Source organism: Tiliqua scincoides, chromosome 2, assembly GCF_035046505.1.
Source record: "Tiliqua scincoides isolate rTilSci1 chromosome 2, rTilSci1.hap2, whole genome shotgun sequence".
Lineage (NCBI taxonomy): Eukaryota > Metazoa > Chordata > Lepidosauria > Squamata > Scincidae > Tiliqua > Tiliqua scincoides.
Window position 1 is genome coordinate 126,230,261 of NC_089822.1, and position 18,402 is coordinate 126,248,662.

Sequence of the window (18,402 nt, forward strand, 5' to 3'; positions counted from 1 at the left end):
AATGCATCTCTGAGGTAAGGGAACAAACATTCCCTTAATTTGAGAAGGCCTCCATGAGTGCCATCCAACTGCAGGATGCAGCACACTCCCCATTGGAACAGCTATGCCAGCACTGGAAAGCACTGACATAAGGGGTTAGGATTGCACCCTTAAATCATCTCCTTCCCTTACTTGCGGGTCACTCAGGAGTCAGGGCTGTTTAGGCACTTCATAGGGCAGCCAGGGGAGAGCAAGAGGACAATGCAGAGATAAATAGAGGGCTATTTGTCTCCAGAACAGCGAGGCTGAAAGCTGCAGCCAAAGTTAACCTTCTCGGTCCTCCCAAGACAGAAGTAAACCAGGACTCAAGGTTTCCATTTAAATCAAGCAAGCCTCATTCTTCGTGGTAGGATCATACCTGACCCTTCTGCACCATTTTGCAAATGTTTAGCAAAATATTTTGCAAACGTTTAGCAGAGGTCTGGTTTTTAAAACACCAAGATGTAATCCTCATTTTCATTGGAAACAGTCAGAAGCTACAATTCAGTGCACCATTACTTAAGAATAACATCCATTGAAAGCAATGGGTCTACTTCTGCATAAATCAGGTTGCAACGATGTGTAGGTGCACTTGCTCACAGTCATTCCTTGTTGCTTGTCTCTCTGCTGTGAATTAAATTGCACACTCCCAGTTATGTATTATAAGTTGTATGTTACATGTTGAGCCTCTGGCTTAACACATCAGGCACCTTAAAGAAGAATTTGATTAATGGTTCTACTGGTGTGTTGTTTACAGTGCACTTACTCTGATAGTGTTTACAAAAAGGTTGTGAAGACTAGAATTTTAAAAGGTAATGAATAATAATGTATCTTATGATCTTTTACTATATTTTTAATGATTAGAGACTATGCAGTTCTTAGCTAACAATTCCTGGTAGGTTAATTTTCAGGATCTGGCCTCAGGTAAAAATCAGACAAAATTATAGTCAGACACCCCACTATCCATGGGTGATAGAATATTCCATGATTTTTGGCTCAAAACCTGCCCTTGACTTATCTGTGACATTGACTTATACTTGAGTATCTGCAGTATCTCTGAACTGCAGTAAAGTCATGGGATAAAAATCAGTGACATATTCTTGCCTCCAAAAGGTGGAAGATACAACTAATAAAATGAATGCAAGGAAATGGTAACTGTAACATTTGCCTTTTGGGTTATAGGAGCATGCCTGCTTTCAGTCACTGCTTCTGAAAAGAGGAAATTAGCCCTTTCTACATGTTATGACAGCAGCAGCTATCATTCATGTTGCTTTCCATAATTCTCGAGCTTTTATTGCCACTTCACCCGTGATTGGGAAAACAGGAATTTAAATCAATATATTTAGATACTCACAACAGTATCTTGCAAGCTTCACTGTTCATTCCACCCATTGAATCATAGTAGGTGATGGTGCTTTTCCTAAAGTCTATCACCTAAATAAGACAGAAACTGTCATTAAGGCATTAACACAACCATCTACTTACAATCAACAAACATCTGCTTTTGCTGTCAATAGAACAGGAACTATCTGAAAGAAATTTCAGTAGCAGATTTTTGAAGATCTCCAAAGATAGGAATGGGAATTTTGTACCCATTGGGACACCAATTAGTGCTGTTTTTACAAAAATTGTATCTTTATTATCTGTTTGCTGAGAAGTACATGTATAGCAAGGAAGAAGTCATTTTCAATAAGTTGTTCAGAGGATATGATGGACAGGCAGGAGGGAAAGTTGAATGCTAGGTACACTGGCATCTCTCTCTCTCTCTCTTTCTCTAACACACACACACACAGATGTAAAGCAAACTCACTGCTAGGCACCAGTGGACACCAAGGTGAATAGGTACCAATAGGACATCCACAGAAAATATATCCACTTTTTTCGTCCAACGTTTCACAGCTTGGTACCCTGCAGTTTTTAACTTGGTGAAGAAAAATGTGTTAAACGCATGAACAGTTGGAAAGCCCTTCTGTTTACTTCTCTCCATCAGCATATTCATGTAGAAGTTAATTATCTGAAAGAAATACAAATGTTATTTTCAGGTAGTTCAGAAGTGACTGATAATTTTTCAAGCAGCCCTTTTGCACTCATATAAGACAAACATTCGTTAACACATGCTGAATACTGCCATTTGCAAGGGACAGAGCAATTGGATTCTCTGTCTTGATGAGATAAATGGGACCGCTTGTCAACTTGAGGTGGCAAGTATCTCATAACGTTTTAAATGTCTGAAACACTGGCATATTTGGTGGCCCGCATAAAGTAAGTTTGATTTGCACAACAAACCATTTGAAATCTTGCAGAATTCTGGAAATTGTGACCAGGGCAATGAAGAAAGGAAAGTGACGTGCATGCCAATTTCACAGGGTATGCTCCATGTGAACTTAGCTGAACACTGAAATGACAGCAGAGGCCCTGCTCAGTACTTCCTTATTGTCCAAGATGCAAAATGTGGGCATAAGAGACTGTGGCTTTTTTGTTATGGCACCAAAGTTTTGGAATGAGGAAGATCCACCTGGCCCTGTCTTTATCTGTCATCCAGTGGATGATGAAAACTTTTTTTTTTTCCTAATTTCAGAACAGATATTTGGTTGTCTTACTGAGGTGGTTTCTTCCCCTTTCATCTCACTGGATTTTAAAGAAAAATAACTGATTTCTTCAAAACATCTTGATTAACATTTAAGATGAAAATGGTTGGCAAAAACGCTCCTTTCTCTCCAAAAGTCAACTGACCCGACCTCACTGAGGAGGGGAGTTGATACAGGCTGAAGAGAACCATTTTCCCTTCGCTCTGAAATTGCTGAGGAGGAGCTCCAAAAGAGATGACCTAACTCCAGCAAGGCAGGGACAGTCTGGGGACTGGATCCCTGTGCTTGTGGAGCTCCGCCCACCTTTTCTTTGGCCCTGCCTCCAGCAGCAGCACCAAACCCATTGGTGAGGAATGCCCCCGCCTCCACCAGGGAATAAAATAATGTGATGTTGCAGGAAGTGCCTTCTGCACATGCTCTAAAAAACCTACTCTTCTTCCTCCACATATCCCAGAACTTGGTCTCCTATTAAACAGAGCCCTGACATGGAAAAGGCAACATGGAAAAGACTACGCAAAAGGCAGTGGATACAGATGCTGCAGCAGAGCAGGTCATAGCTCAGTTAAGCCTTGGGTGGGAACAGGGAATACTCACTTTTAGCTACAAAATGTCATTTTGCAATCTAACATCCAGGCTGTCAGTGCGTCACACAATTACTAATGCCAGGACTAAATCACATGACCATGACAGGGCATTTCTGAGATTCTGACCCATCTAATGTATGTAAATTGCACACGCCACAGATCAACTCATGTTTCTGTAAGTTTTCCAGAACTTGCCAAGTCACAATCTTGATGCATGCTGGAACATTCACAGATAAGACAAAATGTTATGACAAAAAATGCAAATTCATGAGGGCCTGGTCATATCATAATAATCTGAGCAGGTATACTGCTTTATTCAGAGATTTATACAATGACCAGGCAGTTATAAATTGTACTTAAGATACGAGGTAAAGATTAGATTACCTCATCATTGAGCCAGTTGAGGTTGTTCAGGGTTTGAATGTCTTTCCTAGTTATAGTTAATCGGAAGGCTTCACTCAGCACCTCATCCTGGTTCCCACTTCGTAATACGCTCTTTATTTCCCTCTCCATTTCCTAAAGAAACAAACAAAATTTATGCATTTTAGCCCAGACAGGACTGGGTGCTACTGCAGCCAAATACCTTAATTTAAACTCAAATTCAGATTAGGAATTAAGTTTACTAATAATTTTTTTTTAATTCACTGTAACAGCTACAGAACAGGGACAAGTAGTGTTGACTCTAGAATCTTGATCCTAACACCTTTATACAATGATTTGTTCATTTTTCCAAAAACAAGGGGCTTGGTCTCTTGTAGAACAGCACAGACTACCAGAAGAGAAAGGGTGAACAAACAATTGTATGCAAGCCAAAAGGCCCATGAACAGTTATGCTCAGTTTCTCAAAATAACTTCCTGGGATAACAGAGTGGGAAGAGGGATCTTGAAACACAGATTACTTGTGGCTTCAGGTACAGGGAAGAGGGATTTGAAAGAGATGGGAGAGTGCCACAGAGGGTATAGATCGATATATTCAGTTTTTTTGTTTTTTTTACAGTGGCTGTGGCTGGATCAAAGGAGAAAATAAGTTTTTGTTTTGGGAAGGGAGACTTCATAATGTTTGAGAAACACTGCCTTAATGCTCAGTTTTAGTCAACAGTTGTTCCATGTTTACAACTCCTCTAGTTCATACCATTAAACCTCTCCCAGATTCCCCAGACTGGACCAAGCATTCTGAATCCCTCCATGTAGCAGCAGGAACAGGCTGTCAAAAGGAACCTATGTAACAATGCACAAAGTTGGGGAACCTACAAGGTGGGGCTGTCATCCCCCTCAATGAATGAACCATAATCCCCAGTGGGGTCACTTTACTCCAGGCCTTGTAGGTAGCCAGATGCACTCACAGGAGGAGTGGAAGCAAGTGCCCAGCATATATCCACAGTATGGCAGTCCAGCTCCCCGGGGTGTATTGTCTCACGGATAAAGAAAACCACATGAGTTTTGCTTCCAAACAGGTAGTTATTCTGTGGCAAATGTCCATTTCAAAGTGGGCATGTTTGGTCTCTGCAAGATTCAAGTAGGATTCATGTAGGATTGTTACCCAATCTTATATTTATTTATTTATACCGGTATTTATATACCACCTTTCTTTGGTCATCAGATTTCTCCTCAGACTTTAATCCAAGGTGGTTTACATAGGCAGGCTGTTCTAAACCCCCATAGGGATTTTTATAATTGAATAGTTCTAGTCTTTCATATAACTCCTCGTACCAGCTGGATTCCTTCCCGGTCTGGCCTCTCTCTGGCCCTTCACCTCCCACGCTCCCATGCTATATGAATTTACGGTAGAAGAAAGCTCACTTCCACATTATTTCCTTTCCTATACAGATCAACCATCTTAATACACTCATTTTCTTTTTGTCATCCACGCATACTATAGCAGCTTCACAGACAAAGCACCTTTGGTAACATTCACTATACAGACTAGGCCCCACTTGACTAATGATTGATGAGATGGTAAAACTGTTCCCAAGTCCAACCACTTCAGACAGCAAAAGCTGGAGGTGGTAGGGATGAATGTTTGAAAGGTGGGTTGGAATCCTAGCACTCAGAAAGCCAGCAGGTCAGGGAAAAAGCTAGGCTAGAACCGTCTCTCAAAATATTTAGGAGCTTTGGTGTGTCTTTAAAAAAAAAGAAAAAAAAGAAAGCAGAGCATTCAGTCATGCAATCCCCCAACTGTAGCCTGAAGCAGTACAGTTCAAGAATGATTTTATACCACATGATCTGCTGTTCCTGTAGACTGGGTCTGAAAACCCTGCTCTCATGGAGACCATCAAGGCTTTCACTATCAACATAAAAATTACCTCTGTGATTTCAGGAAATTCTTCTTCACCATTATCTGTCTTGGAATCTTCTGGGACAATTGTGACAGGAATCTCCTTCTCAAGAGGTACTCGCAGATGTAAGTCTACTGAATCAGGTATCAAAAACTCCTGCTTCTGCAATCTCTGAAAAACACACCCTTGTTACTAGTGTCCCACATTACAACTTGGGATTTTTTTTAATTAGCCTGGAACTTTTATTAGGTAATGCACACAAATAATTCAGGGCCCAATCCTATCCAATTTTCTAGTGCCGGTGCAGCCATGCCAATGGGCCGTGCACTGCATCTTGTGGTGGGACAGTACTCACAGTAGCTTCCTTAAGGTATGGGAACATTTGTTCCCTTACCTTGAGGCTGCACTGCACCGGTGCTGGAAAATTGGATAGGATTGGGCCCTCAGTCATCACATTTATTTAGAGCCTACAATAAACTCCAAGGTATGTTTTAAAATGTGAAATCCTTTGAGACTTCCATAGAGTAGGACTTATATTGCAATACAATCAAGACCTAAATCATGGTCTCACACTGAGTGGACCACTTAGTTCCATCTAGTTTCTTTCCCCTTCATACCACACAAACTCCTGGTCCCTATCCCTAGGCCTCTCTTAAGTAATCTTCCTCATTTCCCAAAACATTAATGTCCCCTGTTCTCCAGTGGGCACATAGCCAGTGTTCAGTGTTGGGAAGCACCTCCTCTTGGGTAGGCAGGTCAGGTGACAACTCTTTCCAAGGGGAGGGGCTCCCAACTCCGCAGACTGGCCTTGCCTCTGAAGGCACTGGCAGGTTTTTCTTGGAGCTGTGTTAGCTCCAGTCATCTCTAGGCACCATGGAGAAGTAAAGGGCCAGTGAGCCCGCAAAGCGACTTACCAGTGCTTGGCTTGCAGAAACTTTGTCCTTGCCAACATGCCCAAGCAGCATTTCACTGCCACCAACACTGGCTGCACCTAAACAGGCCAAGCCTTCCCTCAGCTGTGTGGAGAGGCCATCCGGTTTTGGCAGAAAAGCACCCAGCTGCTTCCCTCCGCAATGCAGTTCGCCTCTGGGCCACAGCAGAGACCTCACAGTCAATTGAGGGCTGCACCATCTTTCTGAACCTCCCCCCTGCCACGTTTGGACAAGAGAAAGAACATGGTCTGAGGAGGAATCACCTTCTCCACCTCTCGACTAGAGTCTTGTCTTCCTTTCCCCCTGAATGGGCCGAAGACCAGGTTTGCCACAAGCACAAGTATCCAGAAGTCCTCCTGACTGGGTGAGTCCTTCTCCATTAAAAATGGCTAATCCCAGTAAGGACTTGCAGGAGCTGCCTGCTCCTCTGGCAGAACCTCCTCCCCCCTTCAGATATGATGAGATGGATGCCAGGATTGTTAAAATGGTATAGGCGACTTTGGCTGCCTCTGGAGCCCCTCACAGACAGTCTATAGGAGAGACATGTCCCTCAGAAACCCCACACCCTGCCGCTTCTATTGTCTCATCCACCTCAGGCAACAGAGCTGGCCCCACCAGATAAGCAACCAGAATAGTGGGAGAGGGTAGTCTAAATATGTCTCAGGGTCAGTCCCCAATTGAGGCAGAATTTGAGAGAGACAAGGGCTTAGTGCCACCAGGATCTTTAGAAGAGGGTGAATTTTCTGAAGAGGATCATGATTCTGAGACTCAGAGGTCTCACTTTTTTTTCACCCGATACATATCAAAAGATGTTTGCTAAAGTTGTGAGGGCACTTGAGCTGCAGAAGGATGAAGATGCAAAGCCTTCTTCTAGCTCAGATAAAAAATGGGAGGCTTCCATACCACGCAGACATGCTGACTGAAAGGCCACTAATGCATCCTCAGCCTGGCTGACAGTATGGTGGCTGAGAGACAAGATCTAACAGGTTTTGGCTACATGGACAGAATGCTAGACACATTGATTGTGGCCCCATCAGCTTCTGGGAGGGCGTTCCTTTCCCCAGACCAGTTCCGCCTCTTAGGAGTCAGTCAGGGTCTCGATTTGTCTGAGCCATAGCTCAGCATATTCTTCTTAAAAAAAAAAAAACAAAGAAAGAAAGAAAGAAAGAAAGAAAAAGAAAATTTTTTCTTCCTTTGCTATCTTCCTCCCCTTAGCTGGAATAGTCAGGGCACAAAGTGATGCCACACTACTGCGTCACTTCCCTTCCACCTTGTGCTGAGGGAGCCTGTCGTGGGAGGCTCCCACCACCACGCCTCCCAACTATGAGGTAAAATCAGCAGCCAGAAGGGAAAGCGGCCCCACTACCACGCTGTTCCCCTTCCACTTCACGCTGAGGGAGCCTTTTGTGGGAGAGCTGCCCGAATACCACGCTGCCTCCCCCTAGACCTGCACAAAGAAGCCAGCTGAGGGTGAGTGGTCCCACTGCTGCATTGCTCACCCCTCCCCCCGAACACTGCTGGTTGGGTGGCCTCTCTGTTGCAGAGTCACCTCGCCAGCTGAGGGTTTTGGCTTGTGGCCCCACAACACACTACTGTCTATCCAATCACCATGTTTTAACAGCACAACTGCACATCGCGCATGGTAACTTCCCCCTCCCTTGTTTGCAACAAGTGGGGAGAAGGTGAGTTTCCTGCACCAGGCTCTGAGTCAATTGATTTTTCCCCTCAGACAGTTCAGTGTGGTTGATTTTCTTTCCCGCCTTTTTTTCTCTTCACCTTTTCAGCATGCAGGGTGATGAAAGTAATGATTTTATGGGGCCGGTAGAGGGCCTCATCAGCACAGCTTTGCAGAGGACAAAGTTATTTTCAAAGCCACCATCAAGCAGTGGCTCAAGGAGATTATGGCTGAAACCAACACACAGGGACAAGAGGTGCCCAAGGGCTAAGCAAGCGTAAGTCCCCGTATTGAGTCTGCGGACATAAGTCCTGAAAGGCTGCCCCAGGCCCCTAAGTGCCCCCAGAAGTCTGCCCCAAAGGACAGGACCTCCTCACACACCCTGAGCAAGAGTAAAGCCAAACTTAAGGATGTGGTATTCTCTGACCCCTAGGAATCTGACACCCCCGCCTCCTCAGAAGGAATCTGACACCTTCCGCTTCCAGAAAAGAGGGAGAATTATTGTGTGAAGAGGATCTGGCCAAAGCAGGGGGAATGAGGCTCTTTCCCTCTGATCTCTTCCCACGTCTATTGAATAAAGTGGTTCAAGTCTTAGATCTAGATCTTCCCAAGGAGGCAGAAGTTACTGCATCCACCTCACATGGCCCCTCTTCCAAGTTCTTCTTCCTGCAGGGTCCTAGGCTCCTTCCCAGAGCCTTTCCAGAGTCCTGGAGTCGAAGTGGGAGTCACCATCCAGAATGAAATGTAACACCTGGTTTGTGAGTAAGTTATATTCCTGGTCAGCAGAGGTCTTGTAATTGCTCCAGTTACTAGGGGTGGATGGTCTGATGGCTGCCCTCTTCTCATTCACAGTCATTCCCTCGGAGGAGGAGGGTGGCCCTAAAGACCACTGAGAAAGACAAGTAGAAGGAAAAGGTGCTGCCTTTCCAGCACAACAGAAATTGTACAAGGTTTCCCCTTGCCAGAAGAATGTGTTGGGGTACACTGATTACATATGCCCTTGTGAACATGTTAACAGGCAAGGGGGAACCTGGTCGATGTCACTGTAGGAGGCGGCCCACAGTATGTCCTTATGGGCAGAGAAGAATCTAGCCTCCATCAGGTCACAGCATGTTCCAGGGCTTAGCAATATTACAGTGGACTGGGTCAGCTGACAGGAGATCATCTGTGTGAAGTGGCAGCTGCACCTGGAGATCTTCTGCATATTAACAAGGAAGTTTGGGACAATGGCCCTAAAACTTTTTGCAAGCCAGGAAGATTACCAGCTCCCAAAGTTCTTCTCCAGAGGAAAGTTGTCCAGAAGTAGAAGTAACAGGGGGGACGGGGCCAAGCAGTGGTCGAACAGGACGTCTTCCGGACTTAGCTCCTGGAAAACTACTTTGTTTCTCACCTGAAACTGCGGATTTAGGAGATCTAGAAGATCTGGTAAGGATTGCCAGGAGAGGCATTGTTATTCTGATGGTGTAAAAGTACCTGAGAAGTTTAGAGGGGCTTTCTTTTCAGGACTTTGCCTGTAAGGCAGTAAAGTAGGAGAGGCTGCTGAACCCCTGTGGGATACCATCTACTGAAAGAAGACATTGGGAAGAACAAAGTAAGTGCTGCTTGTGTTATGTAAATCCCGGTTTTAAAGGATTGATTTGGCTCAATGCTTTGGAGGAAAAAGGAGACAGGGGGAGGATTCTTCCACCCCACTGTGGATTTCTATATTTGAGAAGACCGTTGAGCATTTGGTATCTTATGAAGCATGATTTCATTGATATATTTTATAAATGTGCAACCCTGTATTGAATATAAATTTTCTTTTATCAGACTCTGGACTTGGAACTATTTTGGATTTCTTTCACACTGCAGAAGGATCTCATGAAATGTTAAGTGAGCTGATAGAGAGCTGCTTTGTCTGCTTTTGTCTGCTTTGTCTTCAGCAGGAAAAGAGAAATTCTTAACATTCCATTGCAAAAGAGAGTTGCCTATGACATCTAGTGGACTAAAAGATAATTGCAAGGCAAAAATGACTGGTTTTTTGGAAGAAGAGTGGCAGAACTATATGCTGAGACAGATGGAAGAACTGTTGGTGATGAACCAAAAACAGGTGATTCAGACTTTACAAATCCAAATTAGTTTGGAAATTCTAAGTCAACATGTACCCAAGTTGAATGAAACGGAAGTCAAAGACATAACATTGGGGATAACTAAGGATCAACAATCTGAGTCATCAATGGAGTCATTAAAAATTCAGGAATTATTGAACCAGAATGGAGAAGAGACATTTCGATTAATAGACCTTGAAGGGATTGATCAAGAAATTGGTCAAGAGATTGAGATGACTTGCCAGGACCTGGATTTGTTGGGAGGAGTAAGGAGAAGTCATAATTAAAGAAGCAATGGTTGAGAGGTGTTTGTATGAAGTTTATTAGGAAAAGCAGGGGGAAAAATAAAAATGGAAAAGTTAAAGCTTAGAGATGATATGCAAGATGTGAATTGATACTTAAGATAATGACATGGTCTGGCAGTTATACAGTATTTGATTTGGGATAAGAGAATATATAGGTTAGCATTTTATAGGTTAATTTTGATGAATTAGAACTTGAAATTATAGATGGGGAAGATATGTAGTATATGGAAGCGATTTGGTAGATTGGTTTATAATTAGATTTATGACATATATTTAGTAAAATAATTTATATTAGAATAAGTTGTATTAATGAACGTTTAGAATTTTATTGAAAGAGGGAAAGTAATGAATGGTGGGAAAAGATGGAAAGTTATAGTTAAAGCTTTGAGTTAAAATGTAGAAATTGATTAGAGTACATGTGTTATTGAAAAATTGTATTTTTATATATTAATTTTAGAATTTTATAGGTTAATTTGAGATGTTATAGAGGTTATAGATAGAGAAATGATATATTCAGTTATTATGACATTAACAGTTGTAAAATTTAGTATACAAGATATTGATAAGAGTCTAAAATTTTAATGAAGAGGTAATAATGGAAATGATGAAAAGAAGTATAGAGAATATAGACACAGGGTATCTAGAGATAAATATACTCTCTTTTTTTGTTTGTCCCTTTTATTTGTAGAATGAGATATTAGTTAATAGGTTTATGGTACCTTGCAAACCCAATGTTGTTGTGTATGTCTGTGTTTTTATGTGTGTTTATTTGTTTGTGAAAAAACAATAAAAAATTAATAAAAAAAGGAAGTGGAAGTAACAGATGCAAATTTACCAAGATTGGTCCTGGGGCCAATCTTGGTAAATTTGCATCTGTCACCTGATTCCCAAGGTAAGCTGAAGCAAAGGCTGAGATTCTGCTGATTGCAGCACACTGGCTGAGACACCTGTAGTTCCCCGACCTGGCAGAGCTCTCGATCACTCCTCTGTTTCACATACTGTCCAGGCCTGATGTCCTCAGCAAGGGGCCAGTCCTGCACCCCGAATCAACAATGTTACATCTCACTGCCTGGCAGCTGAATGGCAGGGCTTATCCAGATTAGCTTACTCAGAGGTGGTTCTTAACACCCTTCTTTCTGACCACAGAGCTTCAACTAATTGAGTCTACAGTACAATGTGGAGAGATTTTTACAGCATGGTGATCCAACACTGTCAACAACACTGTCAGCAACACTGTCTAAGCACAGAATAGCTGCTCCTAGAATTTATACAATCAGGTCTCAAAGATCTTAGTATAGCTACCCTAAAAAGACAGGTTGCAGCCATAGCTTCTATATTGGATTTTCCTAGAGGGAAGTCGCTGTCATCTCATCCCCACATCAAGAAGTTTATTCAAATGGGTAGCTTTGATTAACCCCTCTCCTGTTCCAAGGGCTCCACCCTGGGATCTATCTCTAGTATTAAAGGCTCTCACCAGACTTCCATTTGATCCAATGGAAACCTGCCCTTATGGGTAATTATCTTAAAGTCAGCCTTCCTAGCGGGTATCTCATCAGCAAGGAGGATATTGAAGATTGCAGCCTTCTCTATATCCAAGGAGCTTTGATCCTTCTTGCAGAACAGAGTCATCTAATACATTGTCATCTAATACATTGTCCCATCTTTCCTCCCTAAAGTTAGTCCATTTTTCACAAGGCAGAGGAGGTCATGCTCCCATCCAACTGCCAATCCTTCCCATCCAAAGGAGAGGGACTGGCACACCTTAAATGTACACAGGGTGGTGAGTTTCTACATGTCTAGGACTGCTTCTGTTAGGCCAGGGTGACCAAATGCCCTCTTTTTCCAGGGCATGTCCTCTTTCTTTAGCCTTGTGTCCTGGAAAATAACTTAAATGTCCTCCTTTTCCCTGTGAGCAGCAGCACATAGCCTTGTAATTAATAAATTATATGTAATATAGTTTTAAATTTAATAAGTAATATAGTGTTTAAATTAACCACATAAGATCAGTATAGAGGCTTTTTAGCTTTTATTTTGTCATATCCTACATTTTTCTTGGATGTCCTACTTTTGGAGTGCCTTGTCCTCTTTTGCGGTTATGACATCCGGTCACCCTGTGTCAGGGAAACAGAAGCCATGTTTGTCACCTTCAAGCCCCTTAGAATGGGCTCTAAGATCACTCCATCACCACACCAAGGTGGATCATGGAGGCAATAGCAGATACCTACAGGGCATAAGGGATAATTGTGGCTCACTCCTTGTGAGGAGCAGCAACATCAGCAGCCTTCAGGACTTTTCCCTCCTTAGAGGCTGAATGCAGGGCAGCTACTTGGAGCTCCCCACATACATTCATTAAACATTACACCTCTAGGGATGCAACTTTTGCTGGCTCACCTGGCTCTGCAGCTGCAATGTTAAAGCTTTCTGTTCCTCTATCTGACGCCATCTCTCACGGGCTCGAGTGTCATACACACTGGTCCTATAAAAAAGTATATTTGTAAGAAAAAAAGAAAAGTTTGCATACCACATACTAAGCATTTAACAGGAAACAAAAGAATACAGCATGAAACAAAGCATCAGAAACAATATATTTTTCAGCAGTACCATAAAGCTTGTTATTTATTTAAGCATCTAGTCAAATTTTACAGGAACACCAAGGTGAAAGATGGAGAAGAGTGGGTCAATTTATCCCAAAAAACCTATACCCCACAATAACTTGCCAAGAAGTCCTATCACTGTACCCACAAGTCTCTTCACATCTCTCTCTCCCTCTCTCTCTGTACTTTCAGGGAGGAGAGAGTGGTGTTCAACATGGAACCAGATTTGGCTTTTGGGTTCAAGTGGCCAGTTTTTGGAATATATGCAAAAAAATCATATTTTTCCTGCAAAGAGAAAGTACTAGCTTATGCACACTCACAATGTGAAACTGCATTACAAAGACAACCTTGTACCTTTTAATGACTTTATTTCCAACCTCTACCTCCACAATTCAATTAGCAAAAAGGGGCAAGCCCACATAGAAATACCTAGACTTATTGAAGGACTTTATTTCCACCCCGTTTCCCTCTATAGCAGGGGTTTTCAAAGTTTTGGGCAGGAGGGCCACATCATCTCTCTGACACTGTGTTGGGGGCCGGGGGAAAAAGAATTAATTTGCATTTAAAATTTGAATAAATTTACATAAGTTTACATAAATGAATATATTAAAGATGAACTTATGTGAATGAATGAAGGGCTTGCAATAGTTCAAGGCCTATAAAAGGCCTTGTACAAAGCAAGGCTGGCCTTTCCTTTGCTGCCTCTGCTGCATCACAGACGTGAAACAGCAAGCAATGGAGGGAACCCTCATCCCACAGCTCACATGAGAGATCAAACAGTTGCCCTCACGCTAAGAGCAGGTGCGACGGGCCGGTGCGGGCTCCAACAAATCTCCGGAGGGCCAGAGGCTCATTGGAGACTGGAAACTCCCTGAGGGCTGCACTGAGTTCTCGAGGGCTACAAGTGGCCCCAGGGCCGGGGTTTGGGCACCCCTGCTTGCAAAGCACTGATTAATGAGATAAAGAATGAGTGGAATGAATGCAAGATGAAAAGCCTACAGATTAATTAAAAGCTGGAGTTTGGATTCCACCAGAATGAGCTTCTTCAGCTACAGGCGGAGCCTGTTTATCCACAAATTTTATATCTGCAGATCTGTCTCAATGCGGGTCTCCCAGACCCGAGTTCAGACAAACTTGGCTTCACCTGAAGCCTCCAAAAGTGACTAGAGCTGTGCTCCAGTTGCCTCCTGAGGGCCTTCTGAAGTCCAGAGGCCACGTGTGTCCACCCATGGCCTCCCTGGGCCTCAACATGGCCAAAAAACCCTACTTCCAGTTTCCGGATAGAAACCAGAAGTGATGTTTTAAAGTGTCTTATAAGGCATTAGGAGGCCCAGAGAAGCCTCTGGGGGTCTCCCAATGCCTTATAAGGCATTTTAAAAGTCACTGCTGGTTTCTCTCCAGAAACCGGAAGTCACATTTTTAGGCCTTTTTGGCGATTCTGAATCCTGCAGAAGCCACCAGCAGACACATGCTGCATTTGAGGGCTTCAGAAAGCACAGCTCTGGATTTTTTCAAAGGCATTAAAGGAGCTGAAACAATGGATTTCAGCAGTCATGGTTTTTGGTATTGGTGGAGGGTCTGAACACAGATCGCTCACAGATACTGAGGCCCCGCCTGTATTTCCTTATATCTAACAATCAAGAACTTCTGTCCCTGAAGAACACTACAATGCATCACAGTATCCTCTATGAATACAGGCATGTAAGGTGGTTATTCTAGGGATATCTGTGATCACTCTCCATGGCACACCTATGCGAATAATCTTTAATAGGTTGAGTTAAACTTAAGGAACCAGGTTTTCCCCTACTTGAAGCAACAAAAATGCACCCTTGAAACATCTGACCAACAAAAGCAGAGATAAAATTACAACAAAAAGTTGTAAGTTTATTTTGACAGCAGCTTCCTTAATAGATTGTTAAGCAGATTCTTAAGCAGATTCTGCTGCTTTAAGAGCAGAATGAAAAGGCAGTGATAATAGTCTGGAAAGGTATGTACAGGTGTGTACCACTTAAGATGGGGATATGTTCTCCAATTCCTGTTGTTATGCAATTAGGTTGTTAAGTGAACATTCAGCCCAATCTAGTGGCTTTGTTGGGTAAACAGACACTCTGCTGCAGGTTATGGGAGACCTGACCATTAAGAGCCTTTTTTGTGCTTGGACCACCTTTGCATATGCAGTCCATCATTAAGCGGAAGGTTGGTAAGCAGTGCATGCCTGTAGTTTGTTTAAAAGAAATGTCTCTCAGAAATATGAGATTGTATAATGGTTATATGAATACAACCTAGTCATAAATATTCATAATAAAAAGCACTTACAATTCTTTGATCCACAATTCAGCTTCAAAGAAGGGGATGCTGAAAGAGAAAGAAATGGGAAGAGAAACAAACAAAAATAATTGGCATTAATTTGGCTCAGTTGTACAATTGCAATCAAACTGAGAAAATATTCAGCTTAAAATTACATCAGGAGACTGGGGAGCCCAATGGAAGTCAAAGGATAGTAACGGATCCTGTTGAAAGCTTGAACAGCATGCTCAAGAAGGGGCTGACAGAGATGTAGTGCTGGGAATCCCTCACTAGGCGGCACTGCAAACATGCTATAGTAAAACTGCAGTGTTTGAGCTAGAGCAGTGGTTCCCAAAGTGGTGGTTGTGACCCACCAGCCTGGGAAGCACTTAGCTGTGGCCCCTTAAGGGGTGCGGAGGGGAGAAGGCAGCAAGGTGATCCCCAGGATCATGCTGCTACTGTGAGGAGGTTTTTTCCCCCACTTATCTAGGGGGTGCCAGCCTCGGGGGGGGGGGCGCAGAGAGCCCTGCAGATGCCTCTTCAGGGCTCCCCAAGCCTCTATAATAGGGGAGGAAAAAAACTTGATTTAAAGCCACTTCCTGTTGTCCATAAACAGGAAGTGGCTGTCAACTGAGTTTTTTTACTATTACAGTGGCTTGGGGAGTTCTGCAGAGGTGTCTTTAGGGCTCCCTGCACCCCCCAGAGGCTGGTACCCCCTTAAGTAAGTGAAAGACCCCTCCCCCTGGCAGCAGTGCAATCTCCTGCACATACTTACAGTGCTCCCAATTCCGTTGTAGGAGTTTGGGAAGCACTGAGTTAGACAGTAACAAGCTCTAGGCAGAAACCTAAGATCAGACATCTATGGCCCTGTTCTTTGATTCTCTGCCTTCCTACTTTTCATACACTGCAAACAGAAGCAAGAGCCCTGTGGGTGCAAACTTACAGCTTGAAAAACTAAGCTACAAAACACATGCAAGAACTGTTGTGCAGTTGAGGAAACCTGCCAAAGCTATCTTCACGCAATTGGGATTAACAACTCTACCCAAAGAGAACTGATGTTTGGCTGTGGTGGGATTAGGACCTTCACTGATTAGCTAAACCCAGGCGACAAGTCGCCAACTTGGCAAAATGTCTAAACCAGAGAGGTCAAACTCATTTCATATAGAGGATTGTAATTAGCATTCATGGTGTCTGTTGAGGATCGGAAGTGACATCATTAAGCAGATGATGGCCAGAAATAATCACTTTGTCCTCACATAGAAACTCATTAGTGCAAATGACAGAAGAGAAAATGTGCAAGTCATTTTCAAGATATGAGAGAGCCCAATTATCATGCTGAGAGAACTCAATAACTGGGGCCAGATAATTTCTTCGGGGGGGGGGGGTTGCATTTGGCCCATGGGCCTAATGTTTGATATCCCTGGTCTAAAAACTGTCCAAGAGCAGCAACCACCAAAAGAAATGTAGACAGACACAGAGAAGGCTGAATAGTTTATATCACCAGTTTATGTCAGTGAGAGCAAAGCAATGGTCAGGAAGAAAACCCCAGTTACCTTGGAGCTGAAGATTTATTAAAGTCTTGTCCATTTAGCATAACAAAGTCAGATCCTAAATGGGGCACAAAACAGATCAATGTTGAATCCTGCTTTATAAAAATAAGTTTTCAAAATCCCTAAAACATTCAGATCCTTCTGGTTCATTTCTTGATTTCCATTTCCAACAGGAATTGCTCCATTAATATTCATTTTTCAGTGTACAAAGTGTTAGACTGTGGTTCAAATTAGTTACTTGAGATATTACTTTTAGATTATCTTGAACCTCAAGTTGCAAGTCTGAACACGATTGAAAGTGGGAAATATTTCCAAATAAGGTTAGGATTTTTCCCCAAATTGTCATTTGGAAATAGACTGAAATAGACCACCTGACAAGTTTTTGCAAGAACAAATGAGAAACCAAACTATGGATAAACTGAAGAAAGCAGTAACTAAAGAGTCTTATCTGGGACAGGGAAAAATGGAAGACAGCAAAAAGTTTAATTCATATCTATTTCTTTTACCTTCAGGTTGCACGTCCAAAGATGGTAGATTATTTTGCTGAGCTGGTGTGCTGGTGTCCTTGGGCTCAAAGGTAACATGTGAGGGGCAACTACGCATGGGGTGTTGAAGTGATTTGTGAGAATATTGCTCCGGGGTCTTGAGAAAACTAGCTGACTGGTTGTCTGGAGTGATGCCATAAACTTGAACTGGTGTCCTACTCTTATTTTCCGTTTCTTTCACAAGATTTTTACTCAAGTTTGCATATTTGGGCCTGAAAATAAAACCAAAGGACAAATCTTCAAAAAAGGAACAGAAAATACAATGCCAATAACCAATATACTTTAGAAACTCACAGGAAGAGAGACAATGAAGAGGGCTTGGAGGTTGAGAATTGTTTCCCTGTAACCACTTGAAGTAGCTGCCTGTACATCTCTTTCTCTTCCTCTCGAACTGTCTGCAGAAAAATAGTCACACATTTTTCAAGCAACCAAATATTCAATTCTTGCTCTGCACAGACTAAGAACATTTTGCACTATATTCAGAGTTCTCAAACTACATCGTGACAAGAACACAAACTAAAAAGAACGGTTTTGAGGCTCTATTAACAACGACATTCTGGTTGGGAGATGATATTCAATAACTTGTAAGTATATGCAGCTGACAGCCTCATCCTAACCTGTGCTGGTGCAGCCAGGCCACACATGGCCAATGCTGCATCCAATGCAGTTTAGGAGCTGGATGGAGGTCTCCTCAGGTTAAAGGGGTATGTTTCCCCTTACCCTGAATAAAGTGCCAGCCACCCCTATGGGGCTTCTTGGATTTGCACTAACTATTAGCTAAAATCCACAAATCCAGGATTATTGTGGATTCCACAAATTAGCTAAAATGATACAAATCCAGGAAGCCCATGTATGGGCTGTCCAGCCTGGGAACAGGGATTAGGATATGGTGTGTGTGTGACCGCTGCCAATCCCACCCCTTCCCAGGGCTGATCCTCCCCTCATTTTGCCTTCCCCCACAT

The 18,402-nt window shown here is 42.9% G+C and overlaps 1 protein-coding gene across 2 annotated transcripts in view; it reads right to left on the bottom strand.

Moving 5' to 3' along the window:
* The window catches only part of SENP1 (SUMO specific peptidase 1), a 52,799-nt gene that overhangs the window by 14,429 nt on the left and 19,968 nt on the right, over positions 1 to 18,402 (bottom strand). For both annotated transcript variants that reach the window (XM_066614740.1, XM_066614742.1), the window contains exons 9-17: positions 17,735 to 17,835; positions 17,402 to 17,652; positions 16,899 to 16,953; positions 15,376 to 15,414; positions 12,857 to 12,941; positions 5,494 to 5,637; positions 3,575 to 3,706; positions 1,829 to 2,032; positions 1,373 to 1,452 (exon numbers count right to left, since the gene is read on the bottom strand). In XM_066614740.1, coding sequence (XP_066470837.1) covers positions 1,373 to 1,452; positions 1,829 to 2,032; positions 3,575 to 3,706; positions 5,494 to 5,637; positions 12,857 to 12,941; positions 15,376 to 15,414; positions 16,899 to 16,953; positions 17,402 to 17,652; positions 17,735 to 17,835 — 1,091 coding nt within the window. The remainder of the gene's footprint in view (positions 1 to 1,372; positions 1,453 to 1,828; positions 2,033 to 3,574; positions 3,707 to 5,493; positions 5,638 to 12,856; positions 12,942 to 15,375; positions 15,415 to 16,898; positions 16,954 to 17,401; positions 17,653 to 17,734; positions 17,836 to 18,402) is intronic.